A 27,840-nucleotide genomic window follows, 5' to 3' on the forward strand; every position below is an offset into this window, starting at 1 on the left:
TTTTCATCTTCCTTTAACTTCCAGTGATGTGATTTTGTGATGTAATTTTCATTTAGATACAGAGTAAAACCTGCATATTGTCCATCACTCATCATCTTTGTTTACTTTTTAAAAAAAACCCATCTTAAACATATATTGATAACTTACCAAGTACAGTGTTGACTGTTCAACAACTGGAATGAAAAATATTTGATTATTTATTTGATGTTTTTACGCTACTGGTCAAAAGTTTTAACACTCCCATTATTTCAGTTTTTATTTCAAGTTAAGCTGTTCAAATCCAGTGAATAACCTTAAATGGTGCGCAGGTAAGAAGTCAACTGCCCCCCCCCCAAAAAAAACATTTAGATTACTACAAACTGAAAAATTATGTAAAACAAAACAAAACAAAAAAAAAACAAATGTTTTCTGCAGCAGTGGATATAACCGAAGCCTTAAAAGTTGATGCACACGATTCCTACAGGTGTCCCAACTTTTGCTCATCAACCTTCTGTCTGTATAAAGCCTGGAGGAGGAAGTCTGATGGTCTGAGGCTTTTTTGCTGGATCCAGAATTGGTAACTTGCATCCTGGATCAAAAGGGTGACCACAGCATCCTACAGACAGATAATGACCCAAAACACACCTCCTACCTCCTAGGACTACCTTAGAATAAAAGAACAAGAAGGTCTGATTCAGATCAACCAGCTGGTACAGAAGGGTGAAAGCAAAGCAACCTGCAACACATTTAACTTCTACAACAGAGTTGGGAAGAACTTTTATTTGAGTCAGTTTTATTAAACAAAAAATTTCAGTGATTTATTTATTTTAAATCTCCAATTGTTTGCATATTGAGATGTTAAACGTTGTGAATTTCAATAAAAACAGGAAAAATTGAAGTGTTCTAAAACTTTTGACAGGTAGTGTATGTACAGTATATATTTATATCTATTTACTTTTTCGTTTTTCTTCATTTTGTAGTTTCCACTCCTCATTATTCAATGTAATTCTGTTTATCTTGTCTTGTGTTTTTAGCAGAAATTTTTCTATAAACTGTCAGCTTCATTCTTCTCCTGTATAAGCGTTTATTCACTTTGTATTCAGCTGTAATTGAAAATATGTAGGTTAAGTGTGTTTTTGACATATGTGGATGTCCTTGTGCTCAAATCAAATCAATTTTAATGTGCAAACGGAAAATAGTTTTACTCAAAGCACCAAATTTGCCATTACCCTTCTGTGTTCCTTCTGTTAGCGCCTTTTATCTGAGACAGAGGGAGCGAGAGAGATAGAATGATAATCAGTCTGTTTCAAAGCCTCTTCCACCGCAGCACAGTAGATGTATCACAGTCGGATTACGAGGATTTTCCGTCTCTTTCGCTGCGTCTGGATATGGAAATGTTGCGCGCAAACGAGGCGCGCGTCTCCACGAGCCGCGCGTTAATGTCGTCGGACAGACAAAAATCCCCACCGTGTGAATTATGAATGAATACAACATAAAGATGAATTTATCTTCCCTCAACTCCTCCTCTTGGAAAGCAGAGTCCGTGGTGATTTCTTTGGGGTTTTCGCTCATTTTCCTGGTCGGCACGGTTGGAAACTCTCTGGTGCTCGCTGTTCTGTTCCGCAACGGACAGACGAACACCAAAACCACCAACCTGTTCATCCTCAACCTCGCGATAGCGGATCTTTGCTTTATTGTGTTCTGTGTGCCTTTTCAAGCCACCATCTACACTCTGGATGAATGGGTGTTCGGTCCTGTGGTCTGTAAAGTCGTTCACTTCGTCATTTTTCTCACCATGTACGCCAGCATCTTCACCCTGGCAGCTGTTTCCCTGGACAGGTGCGTAATGAAGTATTCCTACAAGTAACCTGCGAGCTGCGGGCTGCACAATCAAGAAAAATACTTTAAATATCTATTGGATTGACACTAAATTAATACCAAACAAGGGCATTGTTGTTTAAGATAGATAGATAAATAGATACTGAGGTAGTTCAGCCAAAATACAATTAAAAGGCAAAAAATGACAATAACTAAATATATTAAAATAGAATAAACAAGTAGAATGAAGGGAACAAGCTACCTGGAGAAATATAGAGAATCAGATCTTGGAAATAAGTGTTGTCACTTTAATCATGGATAAATATATCATATCATATTCCTAAAGCCAAGATTTTCAACCTGTTCCCCCAGACCATCAGTGATTTACAAAGCCCTAAAAACAAAGATCCACTCTCAGACAAACCCATCACTGGCAGCTCACTTCGTGTCCTGGTATGTTCAAGTCAAACAACATGTTAGGCAGCGTTAACAAACACTTGTCACTCACCTCCTCCTGCTCAGCTCCTACCGTGGTCCCTCCTCACATCACATCAATCAATAAGGGCAAAAAAATTGAATATTGAATAAAATAATTATACCTATATAAGAAAAGAGTAAAAACAGCAGCAGCTCAAGCCAAAAATGGAAACACTTCTACCATCCTGTGCTTAAAAAAGTGGAAGATAAGAATAAGACCAACACTAAAACATCGAGCCAAATAAAGTGCAGCTCCTGACAAGATCTAAAATCTGTACAGTAATACAACATCCTCTATCTTTAGACCCTGCATTCAAATAAGTAAACACTCCCTAAAACAAACAGAGGAGGGACATGCAGTACATGTGTGCACAGAATAGACCGAGAAAGCAAAATAACAGTATGGAAAAAAACAGGGATGCAAGTCTGTATTAAGAGATTCAGTCTTTCACAGGAGTAAAAAGAGCATAAAGCAGCAAGCTCTAATGATTAATATACATCTTCAGCATTATTAGTGTCAAACTAGCATTAGCATCCATATTTATCATTGTCAAAATCCCCCTCTAGTCAAAAATGTTTTTCCTCTTGTTCCTTCAGTTGGATGTTGTTCTCAGAGTTTGTTTTCATCTGCTGAAGGAGAAAAGTTTCTCTGTTCTCACCTTAAATCTCAGTTTAACACACACACGTATAAACAGGATTTGTGACATCATGACTACTTTGGAGCCAATCATGATCCAGTATTCAGTGTGGAAACTTGAAGCCGTCAGTGCACAAACACTGAGATTTAGCAGAGTGTTTTTATGTCTTAATACATGTCTGAAGGGGATCCTTATTTTTGGCTGTTACAGTTACTTGTCTGTTTATTTTTGTTTTAATTATTTAACTATACTTAACATTTCTTTGTGAAGTTCTCAGGTCAACGCCTGTTGTGTTGCTTTTAAAGAAATGAACATCTGGATCACGTCCTTCCTCTGATCTTACAGGTATTTGGCCATCTGCTACCCTCTCCGCTCCAGGGAGATGAGAACACCAAAGAACGCCCTCACCTCCATCGGTCTGGTTTGGGGTTTGGCCCTGGTTTTCTCCGGACCGTATCTCAGCTACTACAGACAGATGAACCTGGCCGGCGCTGTGTTGTGTATCCCTGCCTGGGAGTCCAAACCACGCATCGTAATGGACGTTTGCACCTTCATCTTTGGCTACCTCATCCCCGTCCTGGTGCTCAGCCTCACCTACGTTCGCACCATCAGGTACCTCTGGACCAGCGTGGACCCTGTGAAGGACATGTCCGAGTCGAGGCGGGCCAAGCGTAAAGTCACCAAGATGATCATCATCGTCACCGCCCTCTTCTGCCTTTGCTGGCTCCCCCATCACCTGGTCATCCTCTGCATGTGGTTCAGACGCTTCCCCCTCAACCACACCACCTACATCCTCCGCATCCTCTCCCACCTGGTGGCTTACGCCAACTCCTGCCTCAACCCCATCGTCTACGCGCTCGTCTCCAAGCATTTCCGCAAAGGCTTCAGGAAGGTTTTCAGCTGCTCGTTGAGGAGGAGGGAGGTCACCAAGGTGCAGGTCATCCAGGCAGTGAACACGGTCAGTAGCGTGGAGACGTCCAACTAGAGACGGAAGCCTCCGACCGGACTGGAGGAAGGAGAGGTAAAGCCAACTGAGCATTATGAACTGACTTTACCCAGAAACTGTCTTTAGATGACATGACATCCCAACAGTATAAATTTCACCTGAGTAAAAAACAACTAGACTGTAGGTTCATCTGTTTGGAAAGTATGAGGATACCTCAGGACGAAGAAAGGCTGCAAGGTTTCCTGTTCATAGATAAGGCTGCATGGAGGAAAGAGATGAATCAACGAAAACCTTTATCACTTGGGGCTGTATTTGACACAGTTAAAACAACGTGAAGCTTTGGTCCAGGATTACGGATTACTATGAAATTTTGTTCAGACACTCTTGTTCCCCAGAAGATGAAGCCTCCTGACTTCTATGATCCTTTGGCGCCACCATGAGGTTGACATGTTTGTCTTTTAGTGAGACGTCAAAGAATTGTAGCAGGATTTGTGCTCTTGAATCCAGGCTTTTCAAAAGATATCATCAGGTGCGCCCCGCCAAATTAAAAGTCCAACTTAACAAAAAGATTTCCCGCACACTGACGAAAAAGTAGAAAAGGCTCTTAAGATGCAGAAAAGGATCTGTTTACTTCATGTGCAAATAGTGACACTTTGAAAAATGTGACAAAGAGTGAATGTTTCAGTCAAAGCGAAGTGGATTTCTCGAACGTTCAGTGTAGATATTCATGGTGTCAAATTCCAATACTTTTTATGACCAAATATCTGCAAAACTAATGACATTCCCATCAGCCTCACCTGTACATTGTTTAATCCTCATTAGAAGACTCTTAAGTGCGAATCACAGGCAGCGTTGCGTCAGGTATTTAGACATTTAAATGACTCCATCTCTCCAATTGTGCCACTTAACGCTGCCAGTTCAGACGCAACGGTTTTTAAACTCTTAACTCTGCTCGAACAGCTTCAATGTCAGACCTAGTTGGTTGTCCAGTCCAGCCCTCACGTCTGTTTTCAGTGTGCTGACGAAGACGTCTTGTAAGGTTGATAGTATCTCGCTCCTAAAAGCTACGGGGTTAAATGTAGTGTTAATGGTAGCGGGCGTGTTCTGTCCCCTGCTCTTACCCAAAAGTCGGAGGTCAAACGTTGGAAGGGAGGAAGATGGCTGGAGGTTTCTGACATTTTGCAACATGAAAAATGGCAGTCAAATCAAGTTTTTACATGTTCTGTGGAGCTTTGCGAGATACGTCTACTACATAACTGGCTCAGCAGCGCCCCCTGTCATTTAAATGAGTTACCATTGAGCATCATGAGCTTATCTCTTTATTAGTGTCTAAAAAAAAGAATAATGACTATTGCCACTCTTTTTAATGTCTGTCTGATGTTTTAACTTCTATAAAACAGTTTCATGTAGTTGTTTTAAAAAAAAAGAAGCTGCAAAGTGCTTTACAAAAATAATAAATCCAGGAAAACATAAAGCTCAGAGTGAGATGAAATATAAATTAAACACAATATTGACAAATTAAATTAAAAAAAGAAAGAAGGCAACAAAATGACAGAGCTGCAAAACACAAATAAAGTGTTTTTAAAGGAGATTTAAATGGAGATAAAAAGCTACTTTGCCTGATTCACGTCATCGTCACCCAAAAGATTTGATCGAGTTTGCAGATGAAAAGACTCAGCAGAGTTTTTTAGATTGAAAACGAGATGAATTGTACATGAAGAGGGTCGGTGGTGCAGAATTTGTGCAGGAAACTGCCTGAAGAGTTTGTGGGTGGACTGAAAAAAAAAACCCAACTAATTGTCAGAACGTTACACAACCAGCAGTTTCCGGACGGTTTTCAAACATTTCTAGATATCCAAATATACGTCTGTTGTGTTGCTAACTCTGCATCTTGTACAGATACTTCAGTACTTCAGTGTTATCTCTACTGAAAATGTGCTGCATGATAATGTATTGTCCCTGGAGGGATTTGTCATTTAAATAGCCTCAGTGTTGTTTAAGTGATGTTTTGGCAGATTATATTTTGTGACTGGCTGTGCAGCTGAAGCTCTGCCATTATGTCTGAGAGCATAAAAGTGATTTGTTACTGTGATGTGAGTTGTACAAGTAAACTTTTCTTTGTGTTTGCATGCAGACAATATTATTGTCACCGGAGTAATAAAACCCTTCGATGTTATATATTTTCACAGCGCTGTGAAGGTCGAGTGGATTGTTTGTGAGATCTTTCATAGAGATTACACTGTCGAGCTGCTGCCTGCTACATGATATAACAGAATTATGTCTTCAGAGGTTGACAGAAGCACAGTGGTTGAGTTCATTCGAAGGATGGTTTTCTGTTGTTTTGCAGACATGAAGATTCCTGACTTCAGGGTTTACATACTGTGGGTGTGTCACACTTGATTTCCGGGAAAACGCTCACAGAAAAAACAAACAAGAACCAAGAAAACTGACAGACTGAGGTTTACTGTACAGTGATAATGACCTCTAGGGCTGTCAGGAGGATACGAGCTACATTAACCTGCATTAAATATCATGAGGAATAACATCTAATGGATTCATTAATCAGTGTTTGCATTATGTATTTTTCTGTCTGTGCAGGTTTGGGTTTTGTTATTGAAGCTGAGAACAATAATCTGTGTTTCAGGCAGAATTATCCTCTTGTCTGGGTGTGAAATTTTACAGTGAAACCTGAAATAATGGCTTTTTTGAGGGGGAATTCGCATCTCTACTGCGTTTAAAGCTGCACTTATTAATATTTTTATGAGTCACATTTCTCCTCTTTTTTGATATCAGAGACCAAACTGGTATCAACCCTCCATCAAACTACTAGTAAGACCAGCAACATCATGCAGTCAATATTTTGAGGGGGCATATAATATATATAAGTTGTTACCAGTAATTATCTGTTTTGGCTTCTATGTTTATGTCCTCTAACTATCTACACTACAATAATTAAATGACACTTATTGACACTATATTGCATTTAATAGCAATATTGAAGAAGACAATGTTAGTGAAAAGGCTTTAAACTCAGGGAAAATGTTAGTAAGTTAAAAAAAAATCTCCTCACGTCTGTCCTGTTTTGCATTTCAGTGCTGCAAATTTGTTTTGACAGAAACAATAATTTTGCTACTAATAATAGCAAAGGACAACAAGCTAACACTAAGGTTAATGACTTGTGGGTTAGAGTCAAAAACCACTGATGCTAAAGTCACTTTAAATATGAATATTTCTGAAGCTTGAAGTAATTTACAAATCCTTTTCAAGTCTTACAGTTTTATGGCGGTTTGTTCATACCTCACGCTGCGGTTAATGATTCAACATGACTTCCACAGCCGCAGCCAAGCAGATCTACGAGCCACAAACCAAGTTCCTAATTAAAAACACTTGCTGTGAAAATAGAATTTAACAATTTCTAAAGCTGACACTCGAACTGTCCCAGTGACAGAGCTTTACTGGGATTAACTGTAATGTAATTACAGGTTGTACACCGGTTGTCTCTTACACTAATGCGATGCACTGCTCATTTGACCAATTGTTAATATAAAAATATTGATTATAGCAGCTTTAACACTGCCTGAACACGCTCCAGTCAAGCTCTGCTCACGTAACATCTGACTGCGGTTAAGTTATGCAAATGAAAACCAAACAAGTTCTCCTGCTGATTGTCTGCACAAATGTATTTCAAGCATTCCAGTTCTTGAAGTGTTACTTGACAACCGCAAAAGGTCACATCTGTTGAAGACCTCGTACCGAAGAGAGCCGGAGCGTTTCATAAAACACTCGAACGCTCATTAGGATGCAGAAAACCAGGAAGCTCACGGCTCCGATGACCTGCTTTCTGCACAAAGGTAAACAAAAAAAGAGCTGATTTTTCCTGATGTCTCTTCCGTTATTTATTCATACACAAGCTCCTGTGTGCTAATAAACATCTAATTATGAATCTGAACCTTCTAAACCGGATAACAAACAGCAGAAAACACTCAACTAATTATCGGCTCTGTTGTGTAACTCGTCGACAAAACAAATGATGACACCGTGATATTTCAGAGTTCCCTTTATTTATTTATTTATTTTTTTTGAAATGTTAATCTGGAACGGCTAAATTACATAAATACATCATGTTCATATCTTTGTACAAAACATTAATCAGACACGACGAGGGTTAACAGTAGTGTGAGTGAGGAGAGCGTCTCTGTTGTTAAAGGAGCTTGTGTTTTGTACGGGAGGGGGAGGTGGAGGTGGAGAACATGAGTTTGGGTCTGATCAAAGTGCAGCTCAGGCGGACGTATCGAACAACTTTTCAATCATCTCCTCCACTTCCTCCGGTCGATACTTGTGATACTTCTCGGGGTTCTTGGTGAAAGAGATGTTGGCGCATCTGGAGGGAAAACACAGAAGAACTAAGTCAGCATGAAGGGAATCAGACAAAGTTGTGCCTCACTGACGTCAATATGTGATGTGATTATTATCCAAGGTGCCATCTTTACATTTTTTAGTCCAACTAACAGAAATATTCCATTTCTATAAAAACAGAGAACAGCAAATAATAATGTTGGACAAGCAGGAACTAGCGAATATTTATTGTTTTTCTTCATAAGTGACTTCAACTATTAATCTATTATCATCTGATTTACTCAAAGTTAGTCCACCTGTCATTTCAGCATCATTTAACATATATTTATCATTTATATTTTCTATTACTGACCCATGAAAGACCAACTCTGAAGATTCTTGTCGGTGTTAACATTTAAATTCACTGTAAAAAAACACTGCTGACATTTGTGAAATGTCTCCGTAATGTTTCCAGCAGCGTCGGTCTCACCTGTGCAGGAACGCCCTGTAAGCATCAGACACCACTTTCTTCTGAGCCTGACGGATGAAGTCTCGTTGCTCTTTGTCCGGGATGGCCCAACCCTTCTGGATCTTACACAACTCCTCCAACCCGTCATTAAAACCCTGAGAGGCACAAACACACAGAGAGAGAGAGAGGGGGAGAGAGAGAGAGAGAGAGAGCCTCTTTCATATTCATGCTACATGTTTCCAGGACTCGGTATGTTCAAAGATATTTGAATGTGTGGTGCCAAAAGTGATTCTGACCTCACCTTGAATTTGTCTTTGATTACTTGCCGCTCTTTATCTTTCAGCTGAAGAAAGAAAAGACTTCAGTTACACAGTTTATGCAGAAACATTCAGGACGAAAAAGCCAAAAATATTAACAGTGAACATGAGACTTTCCAGGCCTGAATATGAAACATTTTTTATAGATTTTATATGTTGTATGTTTATATATATATATATATATATATATATATATATATTTTAAAGATACTTTTGAAACGTGTTGCATTCAGTTGCCAGATCTGTTTCTGGATTATTCGCACTTTAGTACAAATTAAACATCTGTATGAACATCATATGGACATTTTTTGAGTATGACATCAGGGATAAGTTCTGATAGGCCGCTCTGGTTCCCGGTTGGCAAAATACCTGCAATCGTTAAGCTAACGAATCTTTAATGGATGATGTTTTCTCTCCTCACTTTTTTATTAGCAGAGAGCAGAGAGAAACATAAAGCTAGCAGCTTCTTGTTTTTAGCAAGTCTTACTTATAAATAAGTAATTGTTAAATAATAAATATTATTAATAATAATATTAATAATATTATTAATAATAAATAATTGTTCACACCAACTTCCACGTCATAATTACACCTGGGACATGATGCTTCGTACAAACACGGACGCCGCACGTCAGCCAACGTCCATCGTTTATGGTGATAAAACCCAAATTTTCTGACTGTAGTGTTATGTTGTCAGTACACAGTATCTTAACCGTCATTCAAACAACCATCCTGAGTTGTCTGATGAAGGCTCGCAAATTGTAACCATGGAAATCTTTCCCATTTCCACCATCAGTCCTATAGTTTCACTGGTTAATTTGCAGATATATTTAATGAACATGTCATATATGATGCTGCTCACTGCCACTAAAAACTGTTTCTGCCAACAAAAGATGTTTTAACATCTTTGAGTTGTAGTTATTTCAGCCTTTTTACTTGCAAATTCAATTTAAATTGATTCACTTTGGAATTGCTGAAAAGTGAAAATAATTGGATTTGATAATTCAATAAAATGCTATTGAACCTCATCCTTATATGACATAATGAGCCAGGTCAGTACAAATACTTGAGTTTATTATCTGTGAGACTCTATGTAAAGTATCATCACTGCTTCAAGCTCTTTATGGACTGACCTACAGGTCAAACAGCCCAGTATGGGCCTCTGTTAAACTGTCACGGTATGAACTTTTCCTCAGCGTCAAAAATCTTACAGCGATGTTAAAGTTAACACTTGTGCACCAAAGTTTGTGGACAGTCTGCTGCTTCTTTAAGAGCGAAAGGAATTAAAAATTCAGACCTTGGTGCCAGGTTGGAAGACGGGCATGTTCCTGTCTGTCAGGTGCTCGATGACTTTCACCCAGCTGCCCCGGTACATCTGGATCTGCTGCTCTATCAGCTCTCTGTATGAATTCTCCGCTTTCTTCTGGGTCACAGTCACCAGCTGGATCAGCTCAGACCTGAAGACACGCAGAGGTGGGACTGAACGTTACAGATTTGTACGCTTGCTTTAAAAGATAACATGTTTTAGACTTAAAAACATTCTTATACACTCTGGAAGTTGTGTAATCCATCACAGTGAACAAAAAGGACTCAGTGCATGTTACATTATTGTAACGAGGTCATCGAATGCAGACTTTGAATCAATTTGCACGTAAACCGATTACACAACTCATTTATACTGTATCCATAAATGAATGGCAACAAAAAACAATGAAAAATCTCAAATTTGCACATATGATATGATATGGTCTTTAAAAACTGTAATTAATTGATTGTTATCTTATTGATTAGATGTTTGGCTGAATAAAAAACATTAGGATAAGAGCCGGTATGATCTCACTGAACCCAACAACAGCTCTGCGTTAAGGTCGTGGAGAGAAAACGATGCTCACTTTTCCAGCGACTTGAGGATGTAGTTGTAGTTGTTGTGCAGGAAAATGGCGCTCAGAGCCGAATCCTCGTACACTTTGGATTTGCTGAGCAGGTTGAGCTGCAAGTTCCCCAAAACCTTACCTGCATGCACAAAGTCGGGCATCAACACAAATACTTTTTAAAATAGTACTAATAAGGAGAATGGGAATGTCATGGGTTGCTTGTTTACGTACAGATGTAAGTGCTGAGGAGCCTTTTGTTGAAGTCGGAAGTGTAGCTGCTTGCCGAACTGGTTTCTGGAAAATACAGAATGTGTTAAAATGCATCATCTCCTTTAAATTTATTCAATAACACACAATAATTCATTTGAGCTCATACAACACATCATTCATTTACTTTTTTTTAGACCAGAAGTGAAATCTACATCATCAGCTGAAAACTCCCCTTTTGACTCTTAAGTATTCATTACAGTGGAAGCACGCAGGTTGCCATGGTAACACATACTTTTCTTTTAACCTGCGCTTGAGCACATGCACATCACAGACGAGTGTCACATTATCAGACTCCTCTCCTGTCAGTTTGCATTAATTAGCTGCAATTACAGTTTCAAGAATCAGCACAAAAAAAAAAAACAAATTAAAAAAAAAACAAAAAAAAACCCATTCATGACAAAACATTCAGAATCGGACTCATCAGGGGCCTACACACGGACTTTTGCTTACCTCGGGGGTCTAAAGGTATATTGTAAGTGTCCCCCAGTACTAAGGGGCCGAGGGCAAGGCAAAAGAGAAAGAGAAAGAGAAAGAGGCACAAGTGCAAAAGGTTAGAAAAGATTTGTTAGTGCAGAGTAAGCCAAGTAGCACACAGTGGTCAACCAGGCAGCGAGCGGTCGAGGAGGGTTTGAAAGAACAATGAAAGGAGGGAAAGCGAAGCTGCAATCATCGGGGGGGGGGGGGGGGGGGGGACCTTCTACTAATACTAATTTATGACCTGCAAATAAGTGGTGGTTGGATTTAAACTCATAACAAATCCAGTTTAATCTAAACGAATGTATAAATCTTTTTAAAAAAAAAATAAAAAAAAGTCCCAGCCCCTGAATCTGAACACGTGCCAGACAGAAGTGCGTCATGAAAGCTCCCTCTGAAAGGGGAGAGAGAGAGCAATTTTGAAGCTGCACATGGCCGGAAAAGAGGAAAGGGAGAGGGGGTGAGGGTGAAAAACACATTAGAGGAAATCACAGATATAGAATGAATGAGGGGAGAAACTAGGAAACCTTTAATGGTGTTAGACTGGGACAGACAGCTTGTGAATTACGTGGATGTCTCACCAGAGTGGTGAGACATCCACGTGACTGGATCAAGACTGAAACAAGGTCCATGTGATCATGTGTCGACCTCATACATCAGTATCAGTAATCTACTAATATGGACCTTTGTATGTGGATTGATTTTGCATAAATATGTGTTTGGACAGGGACGTGTTTTCTGGTTTTAGCTCTGTACTCCAGCACTTTGGATTTGAAATGACAACATGAATATGAGCTTAAAACAATAATAACTGATTTTTTTTGACCACTTGGGGGCAACAAAACAATAACAAAGTTAATACGGCAAACATTTCAGCAAGCGGTTGCCTTGTTATGCATGAATACTGACATGCTAAACATTTTGTTAAATGTTAGCATGCCATTAGAATCTTATCAAGCTAACAATCTAACACCAAATATTGTACATAAACCTGCACTTATTTTTTGGCCACTTGGGGTCAAAGAACAGCCAATATATTATTATTATTATCTGGCTCTTTAGCTGCTAAATGCTCCACTATGTTCACCAGCTAGTCTACAGCTAACTGTGTCTGTTGTTTGGAGCTGAGCAGGTAGTGTACAGTGGGTTTATCAAAGTTTTTTCACTAAAAATGAGCAAAGTATTTGGAGAACCTGTGTATATATTATATATCAACTGTCAACTGAGAACCTAATTTACTTTGTTTATTCAGTTCTTTGTTTATTGCTGGTGTTCTGATTTTTAGTATTTTCTTTTTATATAAAAAATCCTCCACAATCCATCATCCAAGCATCTTTGATTGCAATTAACAAATTGTTGGATTGGCCCTTAAGATGCTGTGTTTAAATGTTCACTCACATCAGATGTTCAACTATCACTGTTCATATGAATTTACAATTCTCAGTTCAAATATCAGAAAAATGTGGGAACCTTCTAAATTAAAGTGTCACCAAACTTTCCTCTGTACAGACCTAAAAACTTGGTTGCTTTAACCTAAAATTGGTGAGTTGTGTATAAAAAGGGCTTCAAGTCTGACACTGTTCACTCAAATTAAAGCTGAAAGTCACCATTTTAACCTCACTGTTTCCATTCAAATCCGATGTGTTGGAGAACAGAGCTAAAAAAATGGAAAACACATCACTGTCCGCGTATTTTCTGGCGAACAATAAGTGTGATATGCAGGTGAAGAGAAGCCCTACACTGATATTCCAGCTCTGAGAAGTAACGTAGATCAATATAGATCATAGACCAGCACCACTGCTGATATTAGCACTAAAGGAAACAGCACCTTTACAGCCTAGCAGGGGCAGCAGGAGGTCTATGCTAACAAGCGCTAACAGGCCGTGTTGATGCAGCCGTACCTTGTGAGGCCAGCATGGCTCCGGCTGTCTCGTGGAAGTCCAGCAGCTGCTGCAGGAACAGGATGGCCTGCAGGAGAGAAGAGGTCAAGGTAAGCGTCAGCTCGGCTTATTCATTAAACCGAGACGCTCGGCTGGGCGCTGTTAGCCGTTCCCCTGGAGACCACCTGGATCCCCAGAAAGGGACAAACAGCGAAGTCCTCGAGGGAAGGTGTTAAGTTTGAAGTGCAGAGTGAGCAAATAAATCCACCGGTGTTATGCAACAAAGAGGTAACTGAGCGTTAGCTTACATTGCTGGTCAGTTCGTGGACTGTTCCATCCTTGGGCATGTTGTACTCCTTATCAGGGTCGTTCTGTTAGACAAGAGAGAATTCAGTCAATAACGATTGAATGATTGATGAGCGACTGGTGACAGATATTAAAGGACAGGTTCACGATTTTTCAAGCGTGTCTTAAAACAACAGTCTGGTATTGAAAAATTGTGAACGCCTCCTTTAAAACATGAGCTTCTTGCCTTGATGCTGTCTGCAAACTCCTCCAGAGCTTTGGCTCCAATAGTTTCCATAGAAGTGATGAGTGTCGGCAGCTTGTTCTTGGTGCTCGCTGCTGTTCCCTGCACACACAGCAAATATTAAGAAATGTAATTAGATAAAAGACAATAAAAAGATTATTTTTTCATGCTGCATGTTCTGTAAAAAAATGAGACTTCACGGGAGCATACCTGCAGTGTTGAGTCAAACTCAGACTTGTTCATTTTCAGGTGTCTGAGGATGGGGAAGATGGTGAGGACGGCAGAGTAGTCGTGGCGCATTATGGCCCTGCGAGCTGCAGACACGATGTTGTCTCCCTCCAGCATCAGGTTGTCCAGCGCCTCCTGTGGACACGCGAGACAAAATGAAACTGATGTTCAGTCCATTCTGCTTGACTTAAAAGGGACACTCCACTCAATTTACTAATCATGAAAAGCACTATGTGATTTTGTCTTTTAAGCTCTGAAGAAGGCTGTTGCCCAAACATCAGGTTAAGGAATAAAGTCAGTGCTGCGTGACTGTCAAAGTGCTTCTGTCTCTTTGCAAGTTTGTGTTTGCCGCCTATACATTTCTCCCTTTTGGTTTGTGATTTTTTTCTCAAAGGAGAACACAGCACAAGTGCTGTAGGAGACAAAAAAATGCAATTAACTCTCATGTCTGTCCATGATGTATGGACCAGGAGCCAGGAGGTGATTAGCCTAGCTTAGCATAAAGACTACACCTACCAGCACCTTTAAATCTCACTAATCGACATGTTGTATCTCATTTGTTTCACCTGTTTAACAGCGAAAATGTTGAACTTTTCCTTTAAGCCGCACATGACAGACGGGTGTTCATTAATGTTCATCTCTGACCTGAATGAGGGAGTCAAAGGTCTTCTTCTGGTGGTGCTCGGGGATGATTTCTGTGAGGAGGGCGTACTCGCTCTGGGCCAGCTTGACGAAGGCACTGATACAGTGGATGTAGGAGTCGATCTCGATGTCCAGGACATCGTCCTTTCCTGAGAGGTACACGAGGAAAGATCAAGTCAGACGGGAAACGGAAAGATTCTGATTTAAGGTGAGGGCTCTGGCGCTGTGGCTGGTCGTTAAGAAGCAGTTACAGAGTACGTGTATGTATTGAGATGACAGTGATTATCTCCAGACTATGTGTTTATGCTGCAGGCTGTGACTGTTCTTGTATAGAAAAAAAGAAAATGAGACGTTTTAAAGCTGCAGTAGGTGACATTTCTATTATTATTATTATATTATTATTATTATTTTGTGGTAATGTTCCTTCTCTTCCCCACATGTTCCCATCACTCACCTGCGGCGGCCCCATGCTTCTCAGTCAGGGCGTCAGAGTGGTGTTTGACCCGCAGGTCGTGATCGTAACCTGGTTGGGTGGGGCGGTGGGGGCAGCAGGGAGACAGGCCTAGTTAAACCACCGTGGGTCGTGACTAGGCCGAAGGTGGGGGGGGAGGGTGGGACACAAACCTGAACCTGGAACACCTGTACTGACCGCCACCAAGCACCCAGCAGGGGAGTGAGGAGGGGAGGAAGAAGGGGACACCCACTGCAGTCGGGTGACGGGGGGGCTGAAAGTGCCCAAAGAGCTTCGGTTGTGTGACTGATGATCTAAGTTAGTCAGTGTGTGTTAAACTACAGCTTCAAGAAAAATGTCACAACAGCCTTTAATTCATTTCATTCATAAACTCCATCAGTACGCAATTCAACCCTGTTAAACATCACCGACCTCGAGTTCAAAACTGATTTAGTCGAAGAAGAAATGAGACGATAAGTCAATATTTGTAATGGTGAGTTTTTAAAGATGTTGAGATTACTGACGATATATTCACTAGTTACAGAATATTGTCATTCAATTTTTTTCCCTGATTCTAGTACAGATATTTTATCATGTTTTAATGTTTTAATTCATTACTGACAATTGTGCATCACTGGTGACCTCCTTTCCACTGAAGCAACAATAAATTGAAGTAAAGTCACTCATTTTTTCTTTCCTGTTTGATTTTTTTACTCCAAAAATTTACAGTTGAAGTTAAAGATCATAGAAATATTGTCTCCAGTGCAGTTCATTTGATCTCTGCTGGAAATACCTCATTACCTCATACCAAATCACAAATTAGATTCAGAAATTATACTTTTTAAGCAGTGAAACTAAAAAAAAAAGCAAGATGACAAATCCAACTGAATATCTACTACATTCAACTGTTTTTTTCAGGATTTATTAGACATTGGTTTTGCTCTATCAAACATCTGCAGAGTCTAAAAGCTGTTGTGACACAGAGGAGGTTTATGTGTGCTCGTCGCTCTAAATGAGAGGCACAACATAACACCGGTACTGTCAGCGAGGAGGGAGAGAGAAAATAAAAAGACACCAAAAGAGAAGACCGAGGTGCGTTACCTTCCAAAGGAGTGAGGTTAGAGCCCCCCTTTTTCCCATCCAGCCCATGCTGTGAGTACTGTTTCAGAAGGTTCTGAGCCTTGCGAATGGTCCCTGGTCCCATAAACACAGAGACAGAGTCCAGAGGAGGAGGAGGAGGAGGAGGAGGATGAGGGGGGGGCAGCGAGGTCCAGACAGCCAAGAAGAAACGGAAAAAGAAGAAGGAAGAAGAAGAAAAAAGGAGAGCTAGGAAGTGAGTGATGAAACACAGACACCACATCCCTCCACCCACCGAGACAACAGCCAGCAGAGGTTTGTATTTCGGGGGTGGGGGGGGTGGGGGGATGATGACCAGGTGAGAGACAGAGCAACTACACCTACACCATGAAAACACACCAGGGCACATGTGCCAAAAACACTCAGTATGTGTTCATGTAAGAGCAGAATAAACAGGTTAGGTCAGTTATAAACAGAAAACAGCCATCACAATTAATATAATGAACATATCCAGCATTATTATCTCTAATATTACCATAACAGTTTGTTACAAGGTTTAAACAGGCAAAAATCTACAGAATATTAATAATCTAAGGATTAAAAACACAATATCTTGGCTTGTTAGTGAGTTAGTAAATATTTAGCACACTTAAAGCTGCATTCATTTTCTGCCACTTGGGGGCGACAGAGCTCAATATCAAGCTGAAAAACTGCAACCTCTCTGACTCGTCACTTTATAAAGTTGTTACAGCTAACATGTTAGCAGACGATGACCTCTTTACACATGCAGCAGACACAGAGCAACATCAGCATCTCATCTGAGTCGTGTTTGTGGCCACCTGATGAATGTAAAGTGTTCGCTCTCGTCTTAGCTCTGCTTTGCTCTCCATTAGCCCCATATGTGATGTAAGCACTTCCTGCTTTACTCTGTGACTCTGTCATATAATGTTCCTCATGCAAATAACAAGAAGATCTTTACCTGTAGCTGTTTGCATCTTCAAAAAGGTAAGAGATTCATTTTAGGAATTGGATTTAAATATTTTATCACGCCAGACAGATAGAAGACACCTGTGAGATTGCAAACAGTGTGTTTGAAGATGCTTGATAACATGTGGAAAATAAAGTTCAGGTTTTTCCTCTATGATTTGTTGAGGGAGCGCTGTGAGACTGAGTAACATACGAAGAGCTGAGATCACAAATCTTACTCCACCATCTCCTGAACAAAATATCTCTTTAGCTGTTAAACGCTCCACTTTCTTCACCAGCTAGCTGTTGACTTTGTCGGTCCGCCGTGTGAAAACAGCTGCTGTTGCTGTTGGAGACACGGCTGATGAGAACGGTGACACTGAACCAAACAGTAAATGTGCTGTGAAACCAAAACACTGAGCTAAAAGGGGCTGAAAAGCTCCACAGAGCTGCAGGGTTGGTGATAATTGTAGATCCATCACTACCAGCAACATGTTTTTATCTTGCACGTAGTCATTTGATCCATTGTTGATTGAAAAATATCGATTAGTGGAGCTTTAACATAGATTAGTTCATAAAAATCTCTTATTATTAGAGCAGCTTACTGTAGCTACAATAGATCCTCTGATTCCTACATATACATCTGATCGTTTTCTCTTTTCTAGTCACTTTTCATGTGAGTGTTGTTATTGCGTTTCAGCACAAGCAATAGTGAGACCAAGCTGTGAGTGCACGTTGATGGATTCATGTTCAACAACAAAAAAATAAAATAAAGAAAATAAAAAAAAAATCCTGCTCCAGAATTGAAACAGATGTGTGCAGGAGGAAGTAGATTATAAAGAGGTTTACTGATCGACACGACACACAAACTTCTATTACGAATCTGTCACAGCACACAAAATCAACTCTGCACAACAAGTTTACACAAACACAGCGACAGAGCTACAGCCTCTAGTTTCATGGTGGTAAACTGCTGGTAACACAGTGGCAGTGAGTCTTTATTTCTGTCTGTGTTTGGATTCGTTGCTTGTCTGCTTGCCTTTCTCATCAGCGACACACAAACTGAAGCAGCAGGCTACTTGATTTTCACTTTTTTTCACAATGTTTTGAGCAGTTTCAATGGAGAATGATAGAAATACAGTCTGCTATTAAGACTACAGGTTACTAAAGTTATAGCACAATTTTCATGTATTCATGCTGAATGATATAACTCATCTCCTGCTGCTTTTATGACATAAATAAAAAGGCACAATCTATTTTAAAAAAATCCCTTATTTTGTTATTATTTTGTGTGTGCGCTCTCGTCCAAAAGGCTTCTTCAGCTCTGTCGGGTTGTTTAAACGTTCACATGTGGTTCGTTAGTACTTTTGCGTGTCACGTGACAGTTGTTAGAGCCTCTGATGATCTCTAACGAGTCAAATCTGAAGAGGCCTTTTGGATAAGAGGTGAAAAGTCTTCAAGAATCAACAAATCCAGTTGATCTCGACTCATTTTTGGGAAGAGAAATTTGATAAATAAGCCACAAAATACTAATCTGACGAGAGCAACAACATTGTGCGGGATTTGATTATCGTTATATACAGTATGTTGTACTTTATAAGTTTTCAAAGGAAAAGTCTGGTGATATACTATATTTTCCATTTTGTCAACAAATCAGTCATGAAAAGACCAAAACCAACAATGATCTGATCTACTAAAAAAAAGTTTTGTTATTGATATATCTCATTCCTCCACAGAGCCACAGAGCTTCATTGTTGTCTAAAAACCACAGCACCGCACTGGGTGACACGTTCCTTCATCACCGTGAACACACACACAATGTAGTTTATTTATTTTAAAAATGAAACTATATATTTGTGAGCTGCTTTTAAAGATCTCGGAGCTGAATGCTATAGCAAAAGTTCAGGGAAATGGGACACATTATTGGTTTTGGTCTTTAAAACATCACAATATTTGAGTTTGTCAGTATCACACAGTGCTAATCCTGATGTTTCAGCTCTGTATCATCATTTATATATATAAGTATCATGATATAAAACTACATATACCATGATCTAAGACTTTATCCATATCATCCATCTCCTTATTTTTAAGATGTTTCTGCACATCTCTAATTAAGTTTTGTTAAACTGAGAGATTCTTGGTATCGGCAGCTGATTTGGCTGCTACAGGGATGACCCACAAAGCTTGTTATTTTTAATTAACTCCACTTTTTCAGCCTCTTCACTTTGGCTTAACTCACACTGTAGCTGTCGTTTCCACCAGCACGTAACCACAGCGAAACTAGAGGCCTTCATCTACACTGAAAATAACCTACGACATCTCTCCACAGAGCAGAAACACTACTGCTGTCTCCGCTTTTACGCCTCTACTTCTCACTGCTTAAAGAAAACAAAACAAATAAAACACCCCATGCTGTCACTTATTTGCCGTGAAATGTGGCGTCCGACGGACAGAAGCAAGCACGAGGCACACACTAAAGCTTTCTGTTTACCTGGGATGTAGACTGTCATCACAACATAGGAGTTATGAAAGAGGAAAGGATGGAGGAATAGTTAGAGCCGACTGTAAAAATCACAGGGGTTGTGAGTAGGATAATTACAAAGAGATCATGGGGAGGACACTTGAAACAGAATAACGTGGCTGGATGGTGATTGAATCAAAAAGACTGAGTGTGTAGAAAGGTGCTGCTATTATTTAATTATCAACATTATGCAGAATCATGCTTGATTAATCTGTAAAAAGAGGGCTTGTACGCAAGAGTGCGATTACCGCCTGAAGAGGTTTGATAACGGATTTCTTTTCGAGGAAGCGCGTCTGTTGCTGACCTGGTCGCTTGGGAGCCTTTTTGGTGGGCGTGTCCTTGCGTTTGGTTTGGACGGCGGGCGAGTAGAGGATCCCAGAGGAGGCGCTGTTCTTACGGAAGTGATCCTTCAGGCCTTTGATGGAGCGATCCAGCTGGCTGGACCTGATCTGGTAGTAGACGTTCATGAAATCTGCAGGGGAGACACAGGAAAGAAGAGTGTGTTCAGGATCACAGCAGCACTGGATGACAGGTGTTATTTTACACATTACAATATAAGGGGGAAGAAAAAATAATCCAAAAGCTGACATTTAAAGCAATTTTTGAATAAAAACACATCAATTAACATTAAAGGGGACATATTATGCTTTTTGTGGTTCTTTGACATTTATATACTCTTATGATGTTGGATGCTAAACATGGTTGAAGTTTCAAAACTTGAGGTTTACATATGTAAAAATGCTGCCTTCAAGACAAAAGCCAGGGCTGTAAGCTCCATTAGCAAAGCTAACTCTACTTCCTCCTCGAACTGACTTTAGATGAACGGTTGTCCATCAGTAGCCTCTGTTATTAGAACATAAAAATCCGACTACTACTGTTTGTTTACGTTGCCTCTGGAGCCAGCAGAAGTCTGTTGAGGGGCAACTTCCTGAAGCTGACCAATCAGAACAGAGTGGGCTCATCGGGAGGCGGGCCTTAAAGAGACAGGAGCTAGAACAGCCTGTTTCAGTCAGAGGCTGCATAAAGGGCCAGTTTAGATAAATAAGGAGTTTTTTTTAACCGTAAATCATGCAAAGATATTCCAGTAGAGCTGCAGAATATAAATATAGAGCTAGAAATGTACATATTTTGTCTTAGATATTAATGCACTAAATATCAATAATTTGCGTCAGCGAATTCATAAAAGTTGAGAAAGGGATTGAAATATGCATACCACATTATTGTATTTATATCAACTTATTGCTTATTTAGCTTAACTCTTGGCTAAAAAAATATTGTTTAAAGTATATTTTTGTAACTTTGTCTGAATAAATTTGTGGCCAAATTAGCACAATATTGTGTCTTGTGTAATGTGTTGCGTTACATGTTTTGTGAATCAATATTTCATACTTAAAGTATATTTGAATATGTAATTTGTGTGTAGGGATGGAAGCTAACATCTTGCAAAACAGACTTGCATCATGTTGCACTGTGATGATTAAACTAACTACATCCTGCTGTGTAAAGAATATTCCACATTAACGTCACGCTAGCATGATTTTCTACAATGGATTATGTCTCTATTCTCTAATTATAGAACAGATACTATAAAAACAAACAGTAGCCATGGAAACACCTCTGATTTCACCACCTGAACATCCAAATCATCTCTCTCTCTGTGTGAGACCTGGAATACAGGAAACCTAAGACAGGAAGTGGAAAAGGAAGGAAACATCGAGGAGCAGCAGTGAAGAGAACGCCGCGGCGTCAGACAGGATGTGGGAAATAAAACACATCACATGGGCTGCGACTGACTTAACAAATTAAAAGCAGTACCTTGGTTGCGTCCGTATTCCACCAGCCAGCCCGCGATGCAGATGATGTCCTGGAGGACGGCTTCAGGCAGGTGTTCGAGCACCACCTCCTCCTGCACCTCCAGCTCGTCATCCACGCTGATGGCGTCCAGGATGAGGATGGGGGGAACCGGTTTACTGTAGCGGGTCAGAAGGCTGCGGAACTCGGCCTCCAGCAGCTCTTTGCCCTTCTCAAAGCGTGCTTTCTACAATGAAACAACAAAAATCTTACTTCAGGGAATTTTCCTTTGTGTTTTCTTATGGTGCTCACATAGAAGCTTTTACATCTAAACTACCTTTGATATATAAAGCTCAGACAGCTGTGAAAAATTGCAAATTATTTGATTTCTTTTCATTAGGGACCGAGCCCAAAAGGCAGAGGACCCTATTGTTTTTTGTGTGTTTGTTTGTTTGTTTCTTTCTTTCTTTATTATTACGCCACTTAAACTAAATTTGACCCCCAAAACATGCTCAATAACTCACCAAATTTGGCACGCACATCAGGTCTAGTGAAAAAATTGATAAAATGTAAAAATTAACCCCTAAAGTGCCAAAATGTGCTCTCTAGCGCCACCTATGTAACTAAAATGGCCGCCACGGTCCGTAGGAATGTCGTAGAGAGATCAAACCAAAACTCAATTATTCATCTCATCAAGACCTACAAATCATACACTGACACCCCTGACCTAAATCCAACAGGAAGTCCGCAATTAGCCTTTCAAAATAAGACTTTGCCCAAATTTTGGCCCCCAAACAAACGCTATCTCCTCTGAAGGCGTTAATGGTATCAGCTTCCAACTTTAATAGGTGACTTATGACACTATGCTGAAAAAAAGTTGCTAAAAACTTTGTAATAACTCGAACGGTTTGGATTTTATAAGCCCTGAAAGTTGCAGTGCCACATCACACCTTACAATGTAATGTAAGGTTTTGGATGTTGATCAGATGAAACAAGACATTTAAATATGTCACCTTGGGCTCTAAGAACTTATAACATTAATATTTCACTATTTTCTGATATTTTATAGACAAAACAATTAATCAAGAAATTAATCAGCAGCTTAATTGATAATGACACTGATTGTTAATTGGAGCCCAAGTTTGTTAGGCCGTTATGTGGCGCCTGGTGTGTAAGAGGGAGCAGAGAGAAAGCAGCAGTGAGCTAAAAATACTATGATGAGGAGGAGGAAGACTGTTTTTTTGTTCTTTCACAGAGTCACTGGTGGATTTTAAAGCTTTTTCAATGAAGTCTTAATTAATGACCATTGAGAGTGTGAGGGACACTCGCCACCACTCCTCAGTGAATCCACTGACACACCAGTTCATTCATTATTATTCATTATTAGAGAGCAAATTCTGCTGCCTGTTTTATAAAGTCAGATGTGCACAATCACTGAATGACAGAACGTTAAGTTGGGACTCTGATGTCTTCTACATCCGCCATTCAACCACCTTCCTTCCTTCCTTATTTATTAAAACCTTTATTTATATCCTGGTATTACATGCTGATACACTGTGGTGCAACATCTGTTCTTCTTAATGTGCCGTCCAGTTTTAAACTGTAACTGCTGCTCCAGTACTTCACTAGAAGTGCTGTAAATAGTTGTTTTAGATATTGTAATTTCACTCTGTTTAATTTAATTTATTGTGATTGTGGTTCTTTTTTTTTTAAACCTGACTGAGTGATCAGCACCAGATATCCAAAGTGCTTGAACCTTGTGTCTGTGCACATGTGAAGAAACGTCTCCTGAATATTTGTTTAACTCCTGTTTGTGGTTATTCTGGGTTTTTTAGCTCAAGTTCAAGTTTATTTAATTGTCATTCTCACCATATCTATAAGAATACATACTGTATATAGCAGGATGAGATAGGAAACAGGTAATAATAATAAAATAAAAATAAACCATCTGAAGTGTGTAGTGTTTAAATAAATATAAGTGCAATAAAAGTGACCTGAGTTAGTTAAAAAGGTGCAAATGGATGAGTATAAATGCATTACATATGTTTACTCATGCACACATAAACACGTGCATTTTTGCTCCGGTTGCACCTTGAGGTGAAAAATCGTTTGTACTGACTGATCTGAGAACAACTTTAAATTTCACAGCTTATTAAACTGATCACATTTTCTTAGCAGATAAGAGATGAAGACTGATAAAAAATATTTAATAATTTGATCTTAGAAGGTGGAACAAGACGTGCATTTCTCTCTCTCTGCACCTGTTGTGCTTCTGCAGCCTTCGCGTTAATCTGACGGCATTTAATTACTACTGAAGGTCGTGATTTATACCTAAAAGTAACTCAAGCACTTATTCAAACATGAGACCAACCGTTACATTTTTGCGACAAGCTGCAGGTCTGAAAGGAGCTTAACTGTAAAGTTGTACATACATACAAAAGATAAAGTTTAATACTGTACCACTGTGTTGAGTTCGGGGCTGTCGGGGTTGTTGTCTTGAAAGTATTCAACAGCTTTCTGAATCTTTGCAATACAAGCGAGATACTCATCCAGTCTGCCTGTCGGTCTGGAACAGAAAATACCTTTTATGATTCATTCAAGCTTTTTTTTTTTTTTTTATATCTGCTCAAAATCCATCGAAACCCCCTAAAAGATTCCTAAAAAATATCAACTTCTCACCCCTCTCTGATGATCCTGTCGGTGTCTTTGGCCACGTGGTAGTAGCTGATGACGTGATCCATGCAGGACAGAGTTTTGTCCACGTTCTCCTGCAGGCGCTGCAGGTTCTCCGTCTGTTTGTGAACCGGGATGATGGAGTTCTCCAGCTGCATCAGGCGGCTCTCGAACGAAGACAGGATGGAGACCTTTCAGCAAGAGAATGACATCAGCACAGGTCAAAAAATGGAAAAAAAAAAAAGTACATCCAGAATACAATATAATTTTGCCTGTAGTGTAAATATATTCTGAATGAATGTCATCTAAATACATTTGTGAGTCTGTTTGGTATTTAAATTGTACTGAAAACAGCACCACAGAAAAAAAAATAACTTAAACTTTACTTATATTTGAGGACAACTGAGGTCATGGTTGGAGATGGAACTTGGTGCATATTTAATAGGCTGTTTCCATGATTGTATAGACGTTATATATTTAGATTTGACTACTTTCAGGTGAAGAAATTAATAAATAAAAGGATTTATAATGTCGCCTCCAGAGTTTGATTCCTGGCATTGTGGAGAATGATTTGAAACACTTTCATTTTCATGTTGGGATATAAAATCTATAAAAAATGCAGTTAATTGAACAAGTAGAATGATAAAAAATGGTATTTTTGGTGTCTGGTGTTAAATGTCTGTTTCTGAGGGAGAGAAGATTTGGATTCATGGCAACAGTATTTCTTAGACTCTACTAGACAGAACAGTAAATGGCTGTGTAGCTCAAAAACTACTACACATAGACTTGTCAAACTTGAACAAGAGTCTCATGGAGACTAAAGACTTTTTTAAAATCCAGTTTCCCATGTGTGAAAACATAAAAAAAGAGCAATGTCACTGTTTTTTTCTCCATCCATACCACACCAAACCAGGTCTATATTAAAAATAAAACATTGAATTTAAGACTTATCAAACCTGGACTAGATTGAACTATTCAACTATTTAAAACTAAGGTGCAGATTTGTGAAACGGGACAATTTTACAGCTTTTTTTTTTTTTTTAAAGATCCATATCGCAAAACAGCTAGTGTAAGACACTTGTCAGAGCATGAATTATTCTTCAACTATAATTAAATAAACGTGTTTTATAGTTTAGAAAACGTAAGATTAGGACATTTTGTATCTATGTTTTGTTTTTCACACCATGCCCTTGGTCAGCTGATCACTCTTCTCCAGGTTTTCTCTGATGAATGACAGCGTCTCTTGCTCCTGAAACACAAATGTAGGAAAACAATGACTCGCTTATAACTATAAATTACTATTTATTCGTCCATGATTAACAATATAAGCATGCAAGTTTATTAGTTTTTTATTTAATCTGATGAACATTAACAACACAAGCTCGTTTTGTGATGCTTGCTTCCTGTCCAGCCATGTCTGTCTGACCTGCTTCAGCTTCTCCTCTATCTCCCTCTTCCTGGCGGACGCATCCTCGGTAGGAATCATCCTGCCGGTAATTCCCATTAAAGGACGGCCACCAGTCACTTCAGACAGGTTAACAGACCTGTTCAGAGCATAAAAAAGGACAAAAACGACGCCCCAAAGCTCCTGTTGTGGATAGCTGAACAACGATGTCAAGCTAGGCAAGTTAACGGTCATAAGACAGGTGGTTTCCGGTTAAAATTGCAAGGTAAAACACCCTGCTGTAGAATTTTATGCCACAAGATGTTGAAAACGAACTTCCCAGCAGCTGTTTTATTATCCCGACAAATTTATTATTATTAGTAGTAGTATTTTATTATTAATATAATAATACTGGAATACTGACACTATTGACAAATTTTCGTTTTAGGTGCGTGAAATAGATCGCCTTTATTTTGAAGGTTAAATTGCTCCACTTCCGGCGTGTATGGGAACTCGATGAAATGGATGAAATCGAAAAGGTGAGGCTTCTCTTCCGTATCCGTCTTGTTTCCCCCACCCCACCCGCATTCTGAGAAGACCCGCCCTCCTCTGCTTCTAATTGGCTCTGACCCTGACATTCAACGAGTTCTAGCCAATCAGAGGCTTGGTAGGGCGGGTCTTCGCAGAATGCGGGTGGGGGCAAAAAATAAGGCGTTCGGAACATGGATGTATAATAATAATAATATAATAATATAAATATAATATATCTTATAATATATCCATGGTTTGGAACCACATGGACGCCATGTTTGTTGTGGCAAATAAAATATCCCACTTTTAAACTAATAATAAAATAATCTCACTCATAGTAGCGCTAATACTTGTAAAGGTGTGTAAATACTTTGATATCTATCATATTCTATATACTGATATATATTGATATTGCATGTGCCTAAACAAACCACTTGGGGTCACTGAAATTAAGAGGAATTTAAATTTGATTATAGTTATAATTTCTTCACAAGTTTATGTAGCCTTTTTCCAGACAGGAGTGTTTGTACATTAAATAACTGATAGAAATGTCTGTTTCAGTTGGAACTTAATCACATTGATTAAAAGTCTTTTAAAGTCCCCCTTAAGTGTATTTTGGCGTTTTTAAGATATTTCATATTCTTCTGAATCATTTCCTGACAATGTTAATTAGCCACACTGTTTGCTAAATACATTATGACAAATAAATTAATTTTGCGCTCAAAGTTCAAGAAGTTAAGCCGTTTCTAAAACAGGACAATGATCCTCCAGGCAGGTGCACTAAATGCCTTTTTATCTTCTGAGTGGCAAACCGATAAACATTGTTGTATTTTACCATAATTGTAGCTTTACAGCCTTAGTTATATATCTAGTTCTATTTCTTTTTTAGGTGTGTCTGTTTCTTAATTTGTCGGCCCCTCTGTCTGTCAGTTTGTCTTTGTGGTTAGTTAGCTAACTTAGGAGTAGTTAGCAATAGTTAGCACAATGGTATTTGTCAGTGCCATCAATTATTTCCATAAAGCAGTTCTGCTCATTAATTTCCAACTGCCCAATACATTTATAACTGTTGGGTTTATGCTGGAAAACTGCAATGGAATGGTCATTCAAGTCGGAATTCCTGACGTCATAGCAATATGGCGGCGCACACAGTGAACAATAAGCAGAACGACCTTTTCATTATTACTTTATGTTGTGTTTGTGTTGTGAAACTTGCTGTAACAGCTTTGTAGTTGCCATTTCCATTTAATTGATTTGTGCTTGAGAGAAGTCTTTGTTAGCATGTGGTACTAGCCTACTCTTCCTGTCTCTACAGTGTGCTATCTGTTAAATCAGCTGCTGTAGTGTCCGGTTGAAACCCTGCATGTACATGTGGTCCTCCAAACATCAGTTTACTGCAAGCATCCATGTTTTCCCAAGCAGATGCACTCTATTGATGTTGATATAGATGTCTCTATTGTTTTAACCTCTGAATGGTTCTCAAACTAATAATGAAGAATATATAACTTCTTCACTTGTGTGTTCAACAGTTCATAATAATAATTAAAAAAAAAAAAAAACTTCCACACTG

The 27,840-nt window shown here is 39.3% G+C and overlaps 2 protein-coding genes across 7 annotated transcripts; one reads left to right on the forward strand and one right to left on the reverse strand.

Moving 5' to 3' along the window:
• The first annotated feature begins 1,456 nt into the window (after positions 1-1,456).
• Positions 1,457-7,148, forward strand: LOC121886511 (galanin receptor 2a). The gene is made up of 2 exons (XM_042396548.1): positions 1,457-1,818; positions 3,258-7,148. The coding sequence occupies exons 1-2, from the start codon at positions 1,457-1,459 to the stop codon at positions 3,895-3,897; spliced, it is 1,002 nt and encodes a 333-aa protein (XP_042252482.1). The 3' UTR covers positions 3,898-7,148.
• A 776-nt stretch (positions 7,149-7,924) lies between these two features.
• On the reverse strand, positions 7,925-26,011 carry exoc7 (exocyst complex component 7). 6 transcript variants are annotated; one of them, XM_042396547.1, is made up of 20 exons: positions 25,785-26,011; positions 25,542-25,607; positions 24,365-24,549; positions 24,146-24,251; positions 21,710-21,932; positions 20,199-20,366; positions 19,865-19,876; positions 16,429-16,521; positions 15,331-15,399; positions 14,880-15,025; positions 14,217-14,369; positions 14,010-14,108; positions 13,786-13,848; positions 13,499-13,565; positions 11,085-11,147; positions 10,872-10,992; positions 10,277-10,436; positions 8,964-9,005; positions 8,684-8,817; positions 7,925-8,239 (listed from the first exon to the last, which is right to left on the reverse strand). In XM_042396547.1, the coding sequence occupies exons 1-20, from the start codon at positions 25,995-25,997 to the stop codon at positions 8,137-8,139; spliced, it is 2,286 nt and encodes a 761-aa protein (XP_042252481.1). In that variant the 5' UTR covers positions 25,998-26,011; the 3' UTR covers positions 7,925-8,136. The 6 variants fall into 6 exon arrangements, with proteins under 6 accessions (XP_042252481.1, XP_042252480.1, XP_042252476.1 ...); XM_042396546.1 differs by lacking the exon at positions 19,865-19,876; XM_042396542.1 differs by lacking the exon at positions 15,331-15,399.
• Positions 26,012-27,840: the final 1,829 nt, after the last annotated feature.

Source organism: Thunnus maccoyii, chromosome 20 (genome assembly GCF_910596095.1).
Source record: "Thunnus maccoyii chromosome 20, fThuMac1.1, whole genome shotgun sequence".
Lineage (NCBI taxonomy): Eukaryota > Metazoa > Chordata > Actinopteri > Scombriformes > Scombridae > Thunnus > Thunnus maccoyii.